Genomic DNA, 14,788 nt, shown 5'->3' with positions numbered 1-14,788 from the left:
AAATTGTCTCTTAATACTACTTACTCAACAGAAAAAAAACAAAACATTGTGAATAAATTTAGATTACTTAACAAAATGACTGTCTGACATAGTAAGAAAAATAGCAGATAAATACTAAAATAATCCTAGTTCCAACTGCTGGAGAGGCCAATCAACTTAGTAATTTTTGTTTGTTTTTTTGTTTTTGAGAGAGAGTCGCTGTTGCCCAGGCTGGAGTACAATTGCATGATCTCCGCTCACTGCAACCTTTGCCTCCTGGGTTCAGGCAATTATCCTGCCTCAGCCTCCTGAGTAGCTGGGATTACAGGTGCCTGTCTGGCTAATTTTTGTATTTTTAGTAGAGACAGGGCAACCTGAACTCCTGACCTCAGGTAATCCGCCAGCCTCAGCCTCCCAAAGTGCTGGATGTGACCTAAAGTGCTGGGTGCGATGGACAGTACCCAGCCTGATCAATTTAGTACTTATTACCTGTGTGTAATCTACTTAATTCATTTCACTAAAACCAAAACCAACAACCAGAAAACAAACAAACAAACAACAACCAAAAAAAACAAAAAAAACACCTATTTTTACTCTAGGGAGTATTTTTTTTAAAGGAAAATGAAGACCAAATGAAAGAATGAGAAGTTAGTATCTGTATCACAATTCTTTCTTTCATATCCGTGTGTGTGTACACATGTGCACATGCACACAAACACACACAATATGCTAATAATGACAGGAAAAAGATACTATAAGTTGCTTAGCAAGGTTTTAAAGCAAGCTTTTTCAATGTTCCAGATTGCTAGTCTGAAGGTAAATAAGGTAGAAACCAAAAGATTAATCACTAAAACCCTCATCCTGGATAATATAACATGCTTTAAGTAAATTTAATGTGAAAATCTATTCAATAAATGTATACACAGTTTCCTAATTTCATAAAGGACTTCATTTTTTAAACGTTTCATTACAGGACTACTTTAAATGGTTGAAATCAGTTTTACTTATAGCCTCAATCATATAAACACAGCTGATATTTATAAAATGACTGAACGGCTTTATCAAACTTTATATTGACCACAATGTAGGTAGTCAAGTATCAATTTAGTTTCCTTCTGTGATTCAGTAATGGCACACACAGAGTAACAGAGAAGCAATGAGACTCTGTGCATAGTGAAGACAGATCAGCCTAGAAGTCAAAGATGTTAGAGATCTGACTGCCATCTATTAGCTATGAGTCCTTGAGCAAGTCCCTTAACCACTTTAACTCTTATTACTACTTATAAAGTGGGACTGTTAATTTCTGTTCTATTTTGTAGTAACCATAAGAACCGAATTATGTACATATTTTTAGTAAAATATTTGTTAATTTTCCTACATTATTTGCAATATTTAAATGTTATTTAAGTGCAAGCTATTAATAATAATATAAATTGAGTTCTGTCCCTACTTCTCATATATCCATTAAATGTAGTATTTTGTATACAGTACAGAACCAGGAATCAGAAACCTGTCTCTAGTTCATCCCAGTAGTGCCACTGTTTTCTCTCTGCAAAACAGGGGAAATAATACCTACACTTATCCACCAAATAAATGAACGTATATGAAACTGCTTTGTAAAGCAACTAAATATATTAACCTAAGGTATTACCATTATTAGATGCAGTATTATGTATCTTTCACTTAAATTACAAAAAGTATGGTGGTGGGGGAGGATTCTCTCTGTTGTGACTCTTTTGAAAGAATGCTAACAAAATATCATAAGAGCACATGCATCATTAGCACATCCAAGACCTGCTCTAGATTACAGGACGCACCCAATTCACTAGGATCTGAGCAGAAGTTGGAAAGACTCACTACACCTTACTAGTTTCACTGACATTAGAAAATTCTTCAAGGGATAAAAAGTATTGTAGTAATGAGTTCTCAGCAGGGACCACAAAATCCTCTTATAGCTTCATGGTTTGCTTTTTCATCCCCCTACTTCACCTGCTATCTAATCTACTGGAAATCATATTCACAGTTTGGAATGCCACTGCAACTCTTCCAATAAATAAATAAAAGCACAATTCAGGCAACCCAGTCTTTCCACTGAGATTCATTCATATAAAAAGTTAAGTGCATGCTAATTGAGCTTGGGTATTAACTCAGTTCTCCTGTTTCACTAACTTAAGAGAGAATATATTTATACCTTAATATATCAAATCAATCAACAACACATATCTGTTTACTGTATTCTATACATTCATGTACAAATCTACATTTTCTCATCAAATGTCAAAACAACTACCTACATTTCTGCTTTTCAACTTTTCATTACAGGGAACCCGGTACCATATTGGAGAAAGCTACCTGTAATATTGCTATCTCTGTAAATGGTAAATAATGCTACCTCTGTAAATGGTAAATTTTAGTAAATGCAGTCTTTGGGATGTCTTCTGAAGCTACTAAAATGTTTTTGATTTTAGTTACATGCATTATGAAGCAGACTTACTGTGCTAACCAGCCAGGTGAATGGCTCACACCTGTAATTCCAGCACTTTGGGAGACCAAAGCAGGCATATGGCTTGAGTCCAGGAATTTCAGACCAGCCTGAGCAACATGGCCAAACCCCATCTCTATAGAAAATGTTTTAAAAATTAGCCAGGTGTGGTAGCCCATGCCTGTAGTCCCAGCTACCCGGGAGGCTCAGGTAGGATTACTTGAGCCCGGGAGGTCAAAGCTGCAGTGAGCTGGGATCGTACCACAGTACTCCAGTCTGGCAACAGCTTGTTGTTCTCTTTCCACTCATCACTGACAGTTGTCTTTATTCTAAAAATAGCTACTGCTGCACTACCTCAAATCTTTATTACTCCATGCATTCTCACCCTTCCCTTTTTCAGTGTCGTGTCACTGTGATAAATCCTTGATTTTATACCAGCTTGCCATTGTAAAAACTGCCAGCTAAAATGATCCTTCTTTTCCATGAGGTCAGGGGGAAAAAATAATCAGAGAATCTCCAAGTCAATCTTTTTATAACATTGACATTTTTTATGTTTCTGACAACACAGAGCTACTTATTCCCCAACATGGGAGCTTTCTGGCCAATCAATTTTTTTAAACTACATAAAATTATTGAACATAGTCTTGACCACATTCTCCCTTCTTACACAGCTACATTCAGAAACACAGAGTTGGGGTCTTTTGATACATGCATATTAAATAAAAGGACAAAAAAAATCAAGCTAATCATTGCCAGAAAAAACAAAGTTGTGCAGGAAAGTAGCTGTTTATTACAATGGCACATTGTATAAAATAACATTTATAGCATAAAAATGTAACACCAAATACTGTTCTAAACCAAAATTACAATGAAAATTGTACTGAGAAACTGGAGTACAGGGAATAGGAAGGTATGCAGAGAAGTGAAAAGAGCACTAAAATCATTCTTCATTAAATAGATAATGGTTAGAACTGAAAATCAGCTGCAAGTAATGAACATGTTATCTGGAGACATGGTAATGAATAGCAAAATAATCAACTAAAGGAACTAAGGTGTTCCTTATCTCTCTAGGCATAACATGAAAGGAGCAGACAAGGGACTGATTTTTCCCCCCAAGAAACTTCACACAACTATTTGATTCTTTAAACTATATTCATGTATAACTTTGAAAAAAATCTAAAAGTTGGCAATTACAAATTATAGTTGACAAACCAATAAAATAACGTCACATGTGGAAGAAAATGAATTCTAGCTTTAAGATTTTCACAAGCATTTGTCTGTGGGCTTTTCTTTTTAAAATTTATTTTTTGAGGCAGGTTTCCACTTTGTTGCCCAGGCTGTAGTGCAGCGGTGCAATGATAGCTCAGTAAAGTCTCAAATTCCTGGGCTGAAGCCATCCTCCCACTTCAGCCTCCCACACAGCTGGAACTATAGGCACACACCACCACACTCGGCTAATTTTATTTTTTTGACTGAGTCTCACTCTGTCGCCCAGGCTGGAGTGCAATGGCGCGATCTCGGCTGGATGCAACCTCCATCTCCCGGGTTCCAGCAATTCTTCTGCCTGTCTCCCAAGCAGCTGGGATTACAGGCGCCTGCTACCACACCCAGCTAATTTTTTGTATTTTTTAATAGAGATGGGGTTTTGCCATGTTGGCCAGGCTAGTCCTGACCTCAGGTGATCCACCCCCTTCAGCCTCCCAAAGTGCTGGGATTATAGGTGTGAGCCACCGTGCCCGACCTCACACCCGGCTAATATTTTTTGTAGAGATGGTAGTTTCCCTACGTTGCCCAGGATGGTCTCGAACTCTTGGCCTTAAGTAATCCTCTCACTCCGGCTTCCCAAAGTGCTGGGATTACAGGTGTGAGCCACTGTGCCCAGTCTGTTTGCAGTTTTAAACACAATATGCAAACATTTTAATTCCTATTTGTACTATTATCTTTGATTACTTGCTTCAAATGAATTCCAAGATATGGGGAAAAACTATAAAAATTTTAACACTTTTCAGGTTTTGTCATATACTTACTTTCCAAATTGATTTCTAAAGAAATTAAGCTTGGTTATACTGCCACCAGCAGTATGATTATAGCACTCTCATCCGTATTATTATAAATTTTTAAATAAATAAAAGGTCTTACCTTATTTTAAATTTATATTTTTAAAGCTATTCCTGATGTCTCAATATTTTTTCCAACATATATGAGTTTTACATAACATGATTCAGTCACATTTTCTGCAAAAATCCTTCAGTTCTATCATGTTCCTTTTTATTTTGATCATGTTTTCCTTTTCATGTATAGATGTTTTCATGTACATGCAATGAAACTTAATAACATTTTTGCAATTTCTTCTATGATTGCTGCTAAATTTTAAAAGTTTTTTCTCCCCACATTTTAGTGTATTTTTGAAAAAAAGAAAAGCTATAATTAAAAATAACACAACTCCTAAAGAACTAAAACCCCTAACGTCCATTTCTTTTTTAGGAAAAACAAAAATGTCAGTTGTACTGACATCCAACACTTTCACACACACATCAGTTAACTAAAAAACTTTAAGTACTTGTGTTTAGGCAAAAATCTTCATAGAAAAAGATTTAAGAATTTGTTTTAGAAATTATATATTCCATGAAATTATATTTACAGTGAATTTAAAGAACATTTTAAAAAATATATTTCAATGATTTAACTTTAGCATACCTTTCTGATTTTCAATTTTTAACTGGCATGATTAGTTGCTCAAAAATAAATTTTATATATACACGGTACTACTTTCATAGGATGTTATATACATTCAATTATTCACTTTATTAGGAAAAAACGGAATGGAAAGAGGAAGGAAAGGGCTGAAAAACTAATTGTTGGGCACTATGCTCAGTACCTGGGTGACAGGATCATTCATGCCCCAAACTTCAGCAGCTCACAATATACCCAGGTAACAAACCTGTACATGTACCCTCTGAATCTAAAATAAAAGTTGGGAAAAAAAAAAGAAAAAAACTAGACTATCCTAATTTAAAACCCAAATCTTTTTTGTTTTAATATACAATTTACTTATTTCTCTTTTGTTTCATAACTTCTACATTCTTGAAACACCATAAAACCAAAATCTTAAAAACAGTATATTCCAAACATTAAAAAATTATGAAGTCAGGTGATACGCTTTTCTAAAAAAGGTCCATGGGACTAGAAAACATGATCTCACAGGCTTATAACGTATATACACATAGAATACATGCTGTATGTTATACAATCGCATTATTACATGTTAATTTTCTTATATTGTTTTACTAATCTCATTTTATAATGTAATAACACATCATGTATTACTTCATTTATATTAATAAAGTATATAAATCAATCTTTCCCTAGCCCCTTTCATCAAGAAGCTATGTTCCTCTGTAACACAGTGCAAAATATATTTCTTCACATTTTGTGAAGCAAAATAATGTAAGGAGTCATCTTCAGTAGAAGTGCACTGAGTTAATATACCAAAATATTTGTTCACAGGCCTGTAAGCATGCATGCAGTTTTGAATTGCTTTATGAGGGGAGTGAGAAGAGAGGAGGGAAAGGGGAAGGGAAAGATGACATGAGACATAGGCAGCATAAAAATATGATCCATTTCCTGCTCAGAGAGTTACAAGGAAGACACAATCAGCTTTTTCAACTAGAAAAGGTAAACTGTGAGAGAGCTACATAAGCAGTACAAACAGTGTGACAGTTATGTGGTAACCCACAGTTGAAGGCCAAGGGCTTCACATTCCTTTTCTGACTTCAAGCGTAATAAAGCATAATTCCCTCTGTAGAGGAAAAATGGAAAGGGGAAAGAGACAAAAAGCTTCCATACTATGTAGGTAAAGAACACCTGAGAATTCACATTACCTATGAATTGATCATTTGACTGAACATTTTTCTACTATTTTACCACAAACGCATCTGTAGACAATACACACATGAATAAGCAAGTTTTGTTCCAACAATTTACAGAAACAGGGCTATTTGGCCCATAGTTTGCTGACCCGAATTTAATTTACACATTTTTGAAAAAAAAAAAAAGTATGAATCCAGCAGACAATTATAGGGGAAACCACTATTTTAAAACTCAAAAATTCAAATATATAAAAGTGAATTTAGAAAAAAGTCTAGAGGTGGGAAGGCAAGACATATCTGAAATTGTTTCTTTTTATTTATAGATATTAAAGCAGTAGCATAGGCTGGGCACGGTGGCTCATGCCTGTAATCCCAGCACTTCAAGAGGCCAAGGCAGGTAGTTCACTTGAGTCCAAGAGTTTGAGACCAGCCTGGACAACATGGTGAAACTCTATCTCTACAAAAAAAAAAAAAAAATTAGCTAGGCATGGTGGCACACACTCCTGTATTCCCAGCTACTAGGAAGGCTGAAGTAGGAGGATGACCCGAGCCCAGGAGGTCAGGGCTGCAGTGAGCTGTGATCTCACCACTGCACTCCAGCCTGGGGAACAGACACACAGTCTCAAAAAAAAAAAAAAAAAAAAAAAAGGGAACACCACAGTAGGATACATATCTTTGTGATCTTCTTACTATACTAAAAGTGATTGAGGTTTTTCTTCCTTTATTCAATGAAAATCTAAAACCTAAAGTGATCACTGATTAAATCTTAATCATAGAGGATTAAAATTAACCTCCTTCATAGTTCACAGTTCTCATAACAATACTTCTCATCCTACGAAAGTACATAATGATATTAATAAGGATACATCCTACAACATTTTTACTTTTCTAATCCCTAAAAATCTTAATGGGATGGGGTAGTCCCCCAAAGTAGAGTATATAAAAGGGTAAAATTGATTAGAAATATTAATACAAGGATATTATCTGATATCTCTCTTTCAGCAGTATCTAAAATTGAGTAATTATAAAATATGATTATAAAAGTAGGTAATGACAAAATATTTACTTTTAGATTGTGAAAACACTACCTGAACAAGATTTTAGATTTTGTCCTTATACTTGTATAAGCCTGCAAACCTGTATCACCAGTAGCATCATATTCTAACACCTTTTAACGTAAAAAAATCTACCAGTAAAAATCTATTAAATATCCATTCCTTGTATCTGGCAATCCATAAATACCCTTACATTCTGATAGAAAAACAGTATTCGACATAGAATTACTGATGTGATACAATGAATTGTGTCCTGTTTTAACACGTCTGAACATTGCATGTGGTCTCCTAAGCAGTCAATTTGGAAATAATGTAGTATTACTGGCTGGGCATGGTGGCTCATGCCTGTAATCCCAGCACTTTGGGAGGCCAAGATGGGAGGACTGCCTAAGCCCAAGAATTTGTGACCAGCCTGGACAACATGGCAAGACCCTTGTCTCTATTTAAATAAATACATACTATTATTTAAAAATGTAATTTTGGTTCTATATTTCTTCATACCTACTAAATATACTTTTAAGTATTCCAATAATTTTTTATTGAGAATATGTTTGGGTATTTTAGAAAAAGCTAAAAGTTATCCTGTGGTCTACCCACAGAACTTATAGAGGATAATAAAAAGAAAAAGAGAGTTTGATATACTGATATTGCAATAATCTGAAAAAAACCTAAAACCTTAGGGTTTGCACTGACTATAGAAAATCCTTTCTGTAGATTTTGTAGAATGTCATGTGTTCATTGCCTTTGTGTAGTGGTATATTGTGGTATATATCTGCGTGTAAAATGAATACTTGGATTTCATTACAGCATTCATATAAAATATTAATGATATAAAAAAGGAAATCTTGTGGCTACTAAGAGGTCCTTGAAACTTGAAACTAGTTTTTAAGAATTATTCTATAAAAGTCATAGTACGAAATAAATTCAAATTTTAAAAAAAGCTCACAATGTAAATTTAACACTTTCAAACTTTATTAGTTCAGTCAAAGCAATACAAAGTTATACGGAACTAAATTAATCTAGAAAGTAGATTTTTATATCATGCAAGATAAGGAGAAGCCCATATTAAATAAATAAAATTGCTGTTATTTACACGGCTAACTTCCTGCTTTGAAAACAATCCCATACATAAATTTCTTTTTTGGAGCAAGGTAACTTTGTGATTGTTCTATCTTTACCCAAAATTCACCCCCATTTGGAAAACTGGAGGCTAAAAGCAATCATAATTAACCAGTTAAAAAACACTTATGTCCATCTTATTAGCAACACTAAGTAGACGGAGGAAACTTTAAAATAGACCAAATTTATAGCACTAAGTAAATCTAATTGTAATTTAAACATTATCTTATTTTAGGAAAAAGCGAAGGGAATCAAACGCTAGGGGGCAGCATCAAACTGTTGTGGGTTAGGCTGGGCAGCCTTGCAAACTTTAAGCTTTAGGGCATTTTTAATGAGAACTACACTTACATGAAAGAAGAATTAATAAAACTTCTGTTATAAAGGAAAAAACTAGTTTTGTTTTGATTGCCTACATTTCTCTTCCATTTTCCATTGTGTACTTACTTTTGCAACTATGACTGGTGAGTATCACTTTAAAATGCACTAGTAATAACGTCCTTCTGATACAAAACTCATGGTATTTCCAATACTGCGGTAAGCACTATATAAATACAAGCTGACATTTTTAGCCTAACCATAATGGTGAATTTAAGTTTTGATTCACTCAATTAGCATTTTAAACTTAAAGAGCATGACAAATTCTGCATATTCATGTGTCATAAGCAGAATATGACAAAAAAACTGTGCAGTATGTACTCCCTCAAGAAATTTAGTTTGGCAGGGAAAACAAGATGCACAGGTTATTATAAATTAGAAAATGGAAGAGAAGCAGAAATAAATCCATGAGTATTATATATAAGCAACAGAGCAAAAACAACAGGATAACTGTATCCCCGCCCCCGCCGCCCCCCCCCCACCAAAGGCCCAGTAGAGACCATCAAAGCTCATTCTGGAGGTAGTCAAGGAGGGGGTGGAGGAAGAAAAGGAACACAGTGCTTCAACCACTAATGAAAGAACTGAAACGTCTGTATGTAGAAAAAAGGTAAAATCAATTCACTATCATCTTCAGCCTTTTGGTTATCTCATTTAATGGTCACAATTAAGTCTGTGAGTAGGGTTTTTGTACTTGAAGTTCAAACAGAAAATTAAGATTAGCAACTTCCTCAAGGTAAGCCAACTAATTAATAGATCATGGTTTTGAACCTTTAAAATTTAACTCCAAAGCCTTCAATTTTTTCCAGTATCGGTCAACACTGAGGGTAGAAGGGTTGGGTGAACAGAGTATTAACAAGGTAAATTTCTCTAATCAGAAACAAATGATCCCAGATGCTGAATTATCCTTGCTATAATACTACATCCTATCTTCTCCAAAAATCACTTTTGAAAAAAGGCACACCCCCTAATTAGTACTTGCATACTACACTTGAGGCCTACTCAAAGTACTTCAAATCAGGTGCTCAAAAAAAAGGGAAGGACCGTGTTAGCTTTCAAGCGGTTAGAATTTAAATTGGTAACAGTAAGAACTAGTATAGGTTATCATGCAATATATTATTGATGTCATTTCCTATGAGGTCTTCCCTAACCACTCCTTTTGAAGTAGCACCAAAGTCATTCTTGCACAGGGGTTCTTATCCAGGGGTATATGTACAGAACGCAGAATGTTTGTGAATGTGGTCAGAAAAAAAAAAAAAGATTTATTTTTTTTTATAAAAGATTAAAAAAAATTTAATCTCTTCAGTTACGAATGCAGGCAAAAATTACAGCGATGTGAAATACCTGATAGGAATTTTAGATTAAATTTAAGCTAAACTCTTTAAAGATCATTTACAGTCCTCGCTAATGCTTTACTGACACATAGATGTCATATTTAGTATCTTCATTAAGTATTTCATTCCAACTGGTTTTTGTTGCAATTCTATGTATTTCATACATTTAAAACCATCATTCTGTGGTTCATCACACAAAAAAGTTAAAAATCCCTACCAGCACATCGTTGTTTTATTTTCTTCACAGCACTTATCACTGATATTATGTATCTGTTTCCAGTAAGGAGCCACTGGAGTAACCAGTGTCTGTAGAATGTGCGTTGTCTGGCATGGATCCCCAAGATCTAGAAAAAGTAACTAACTCATATTAAGGTTCTCAAATATTTGTACAAGAGTCCTAATATAAAACAATACACAGGAGTCTCGAGTTGAGGCTTTCAATTGCATACTAAGTTAGAAGGAACTAAATTCTACATCTCCAGCTTTTCCATTACTTGCTTGTTCTTAATTATGTACAATTTAGATACATATCGAAAAAGAAAACACAAAGGAAATGTAAATCTATTACACTCTAGTTTTGCTCCAAGAATGACTCAGTTCCAATGTGAAATTAGAGGACTTAACAGCAAAAAACATAAATAAAAGTTTTTTTAAAAAAACCAGTATAACCTACCATCCTTTTTGCTTTTTTCTAACATGTGTTTTGTGTCACTGTCATTTAGAATAGGTACTCGAGAGAACGACCCTTCCAACGGAGGGCTTCAGATTCTGCAGTGATATTTCTTCCTCGTGCCAGATCCTTAGTACAGCCCATGTGGACAAGCTCCCACGTGAACATTTCTTTACAGAAGCCACAGGAAAACCTTGAACGTCATGTCGCTCCTGCCCTGGCAAGGCCCCCCGCCCTTCTTAGCTAGGGCGTTCGGGGGACCCCAAGAGAGGCAAGGAGTTCAGCAGATTTCCAGACCCGGAGAGGCTGTGCACGAAGGTTCCTCTACACGCTCCCCCTGCCGCGCCCCACATCGCTCTCCACCTAAGGGCTTTCCGGAACAAAGCCGAGCTGCCGCGCCACCTCCGGCCCACCCGGCCTGTCCCACCGACCCGGCCCCACCCTTGCCCTCAGCTCCAGGGACCCCCAACAGGCCGAGATCTTCACTACCCCGCGCTCCGCCTCGGCTTTTCGGTTGGTCCGGGAGAAAACTAGTAGGAGCAGAGGCGCCGCCGTCCGTTAGCCTCGGTCCGGAACAGCGGCGCCGAGGCTCCATCCCGGGGTCCCCTGGCCCCATTATACACCAGAGGACGACTAGACAGGAAGAAACCGGGTCGCTTGGTCGCCAAGCCCCCGAAGACCTGCCCGCCCGCGCCGGCGACGCCATCCGCGGCCGGCGCGCAGCCCCCTAACCGCCGCCGCCCGCCCAGCGGTCACTCCCCCACCCCGGGCGCGGCCCGCGAGGCTCAGCCAACCTCCACAGGAGGGTGAGGGGGGCGCGAGGCTCCGCACGCGGAGCGGACGCCGCCGGCTCCCGATCCCGAGGCCCGCAGCAGCCCAGACCGCACACGAGGAGCCGAGACGCCCAACACGCTGCCCACCACGCGCTCTGCTTCGGCTCGCTGCCGCCGACTGCAGCAGCCGCGGAACCCCAGCGCCCGCATCCCCGAGGGACCCAGCCCCGACTCCCCGGTTCTGTTCTCCCTTTCTACCCCCGCGCCGTCCCGGGACTCGCAGTCTCCGCCGCGCACGGGGCCGGTTCTGGGGGAGGGAATGTAAACAAATCGGGGTTTTATAGTTACCTCACACTCGAGTGCCGTGTGCATCTCCTCTCCGCTCGGTACCAAACCCCGGCTGCACCAAATCGTGTATTCACCAAAGCCGACTGCGCTAACTGCGTCGCAGAAACCCGCGCGTCAGACACCCTGCTACGCTAGCGGCGTACAAGGGCCACTCAGCTCCCTGCGCAGCCGCACCCCGTCCGCCTATGGGTGCTACGCTATGGGCGTACACGCGCCACCTAGCTATTCACTTCGGATAACGCCAGTTGCGTAAAGGAGCCGCACTACTCACGGATTCCACACGGATCGTCCGAGCAATAGGAAATTCAAGTATACGCAAACTGCGGAGTTCCGTGTCTCCGCGCTAGTTTTGTTCCAAGAAAGAACGCCGCGGGGGAGTTGGGGCAGCTTCTTAACGCATGCGTGGAGCGCCCTTTATCATTCGCCTTTTCTCCTGGCTTTAGAACGTCGGTTGCTGAGGCCTTGGGCGAGTCGGATGAGTAATGGAAGCTCTAAACCCAAATGCTGTAGCCAAAAAGCTTCAGAGTGAGCATCTGGAATGTTCATCTGTATACGAGTTAAACATCTACGTTAAGTTAATCCCGCCCCCTTTGTTAAAGAAACCTTTTCAATCTCTTAGGGCGACAGCGAACTTTATTTAGTGCTAAGTGCGAGGTGTTTTGCCTAGCTCCCCTCCCACCCATTTAATTCTAGACCACACTTACTGCGGGTCTTCCAAGCCTGAAAGAAAGAGTTGAGTCCTGAGAACATGTCACGCATTTAGACAAATTCTCGAGGCTTTTGGTAACTTTCCAAGGTCTTCACCCCTCTACTCCTCAATTGATTTATTATTTCTTAACACTCTATGAGAAAAGAAATCCCGATCTGGCCAAGCAGTTCCATGGACTTGTGCCTACACCGTGCTCATTCTTGCCCTTTGCTCGCACCATACCTCTCATCTAAATTGTCTCCTCCCCTCTTAAGCAACCACCAACCCACATTTTCTTAAAAGGTGACTCTGGACATCTTTTGCTTCATTACTCTGCTTCCTGGCTCTTAATCCACATGTTGAGGCTTATCTGCATTCCGCCTGGGGTGCCTGGGTTTCTATATCCAACCAGAATCTACTTAATAGAGCGAGTTATGGGGGTGCCTTACTGGTGTCTAGTAGAGAACATAAAACCATGAACAGCAGTAATAGCAGGCTTCACTATGTGTCAAGTACTCCCCAAGTGTTTTACATATATATAAATTTAATCCCCATAATACGGTGAGGTAGGAAACTGAGGCACACAAATCTTTAACTTGCCTGGTATCACAGAGCAGGTAGAGAAAAGAGTTGTGATTTCCAAACCCATTCAGTATGGACGGCTAGGTAGTCCCGCTAACCTGCATATTATACCTTCATGAAAGAAGATTATTTTTTTGTTTTGTATCTCTACAAAAAATATCAAAACAACGAAAATCGTGCTTAATAAATGCCTACTGATTGCCATGCGTAGTTCAGAACACTGAACTACTCATATGCCCTTTTCCTTGTTTCAAAGCCAGGGCATGAACCTCACTTCTGCTTACAAAGGGAGAAGTGCTGACGTGTGGAGGAAAGAGATTAAGCCTGAGTCCTAGTTTCAAGTCTCACCATTGCCACTAAATGTGAGACAACGGCTGTGGTCCTCAGATTCATTGATAGATTAAGGGGATTGTTTTAAATATATTCTAAGGTTCATCCTAGAACTAAAGTCCTTAAAGTTCATAAAATCATGATAGTACATCCTTTGTGTGAAAAGTATAAGCAGCTTCCAAATTAGCTTGATAGTTTATGACTCATAATTATTTTATTGAGCACATTATTATCGACACCCTTAAAACATACATAACCTTTCTTTCAAATATCAATAAGATATATCACTTGCATTCCTTATATTTTAGGGCACCTACACTGCTTTTTTAGTTATGGATATACAAGGATAATGTTCAGCTGGTACACACAAGTACGGCTGAACCAACTAATCAAATACTGAAATACTTCCATGCAAGTTGATTCACAGCTGCAATTCTGAGTGGTATACCCCCATGCTTCTCACCCCTATGCCAGTCCTTCCTCTCAAGATTCCCCAGACCTCCACATTTTAGGAACTAGTGGGTCAATACCTGGCTAAGATAGAGCCCTTAGGACCCAGCTCTTATTAGTCACTCCCGTTTTAATTGGTTGGTGCCTATTCTTTACTAATTGTTACACATTTTAAATATCATCCCTATAGAAAACTATGTGGTGAGCAACTTGAAAATAGATACTATGTTTCCTAACACTTTTTAAACTCACCCAAACATGTATATACCTTCAAGTGTATACCCACTGATTCGGGCAGATTTTCAAGCAAAATTATCAGATAGAATAAATGATTAATCTGCATACTAGCATATTACTTTTCCTACTGAGAAAAGGAATCTCAGAAAATGACTTGCAGGCTTACCCAAAATCACCTGCTGAGTCAAATAATGGACACTACAGCAACAATATCACTATACGAATTTCGTTTTATTTTTACCAGTTTTATATACAAGTAATATGTTAGGGTAAAGAATTTCTAATATGTTAGAATCATAAAACTTTCTCAAAGTGTAAGACATTTTCTTTTTCCAGTCACCTCACTTGATTCATAAAGAGGCTCATCTGAACTATAAAAATAGTATAAATGATTTTCAGTACTGGGGGAAAAGCGCGGTACTGAATTATGTGTAAATGGTTTACCTTTCATTCTTTAGCTTATTCATACTGCTTCAGCCACAATATTAGTTCACATATGT

At 38.3% G+C, this 14,788-nt stretch overlaps 1 protein-coding gene across 16 annotated transcripts in view; it reads right to left on the bottom strand.

Moving 5' to 3' along the window:
- Positions 1-14,788, bottom strand: part of SLC39A10 (solute carrier family 39 member 10) — a 164,308-nt gene that overhangs the window by 68,513 nt on the left and 81,007 nt on the right. For 3 of the 16 annotated variants that reach the window (XM_065525804.1, XM_065525805.1, XM_065525792.1), the window contains exon 1: positions 12,002-12,057. The exons of 10 other annotated variants lie outside the window; for them this stretch is intronic. Coding sequence is in view for 2 of the 6 variants with exons in the window: in XM_065525791.1 (XP_065381863.1) it covers positions 10,428-10,554; positions 10,884-10,886 (130 nt within the window). In the remaining 4 variants the exon portion in view is untranslated. Of the gene's footprint in view, positions 1-10,427; positions 10,555-10,883; positions 12,058-12,272; positions 12,326-14,788 lie in introns of those variants that run through there. 3 more of the 16 variants (XM_065525791.1, XM_065525807.1, XM_005573799.4) reach the window with 3 other exon arrangements.

Source organism: Macaca fascicularis, chromosome 12 (genome assembly GCF_037993035.2).
Source record: "Macaca fascicularis isolate 582-1 chromosome 12, T2T-MFA8v1.1".
In the NCBI taxonomy this organism is placed as follows: domain Eukaryota; kingdom Metazoa; phylum Chordata; class Mammalia; order Primates; family Cercopithecidae; genus Macaca; species Macaca fascicularis.
Note: the sequence above shows the minus strand (reverse complement) of the source record. Positions and strands in the feature narration are given on the sequence as shown.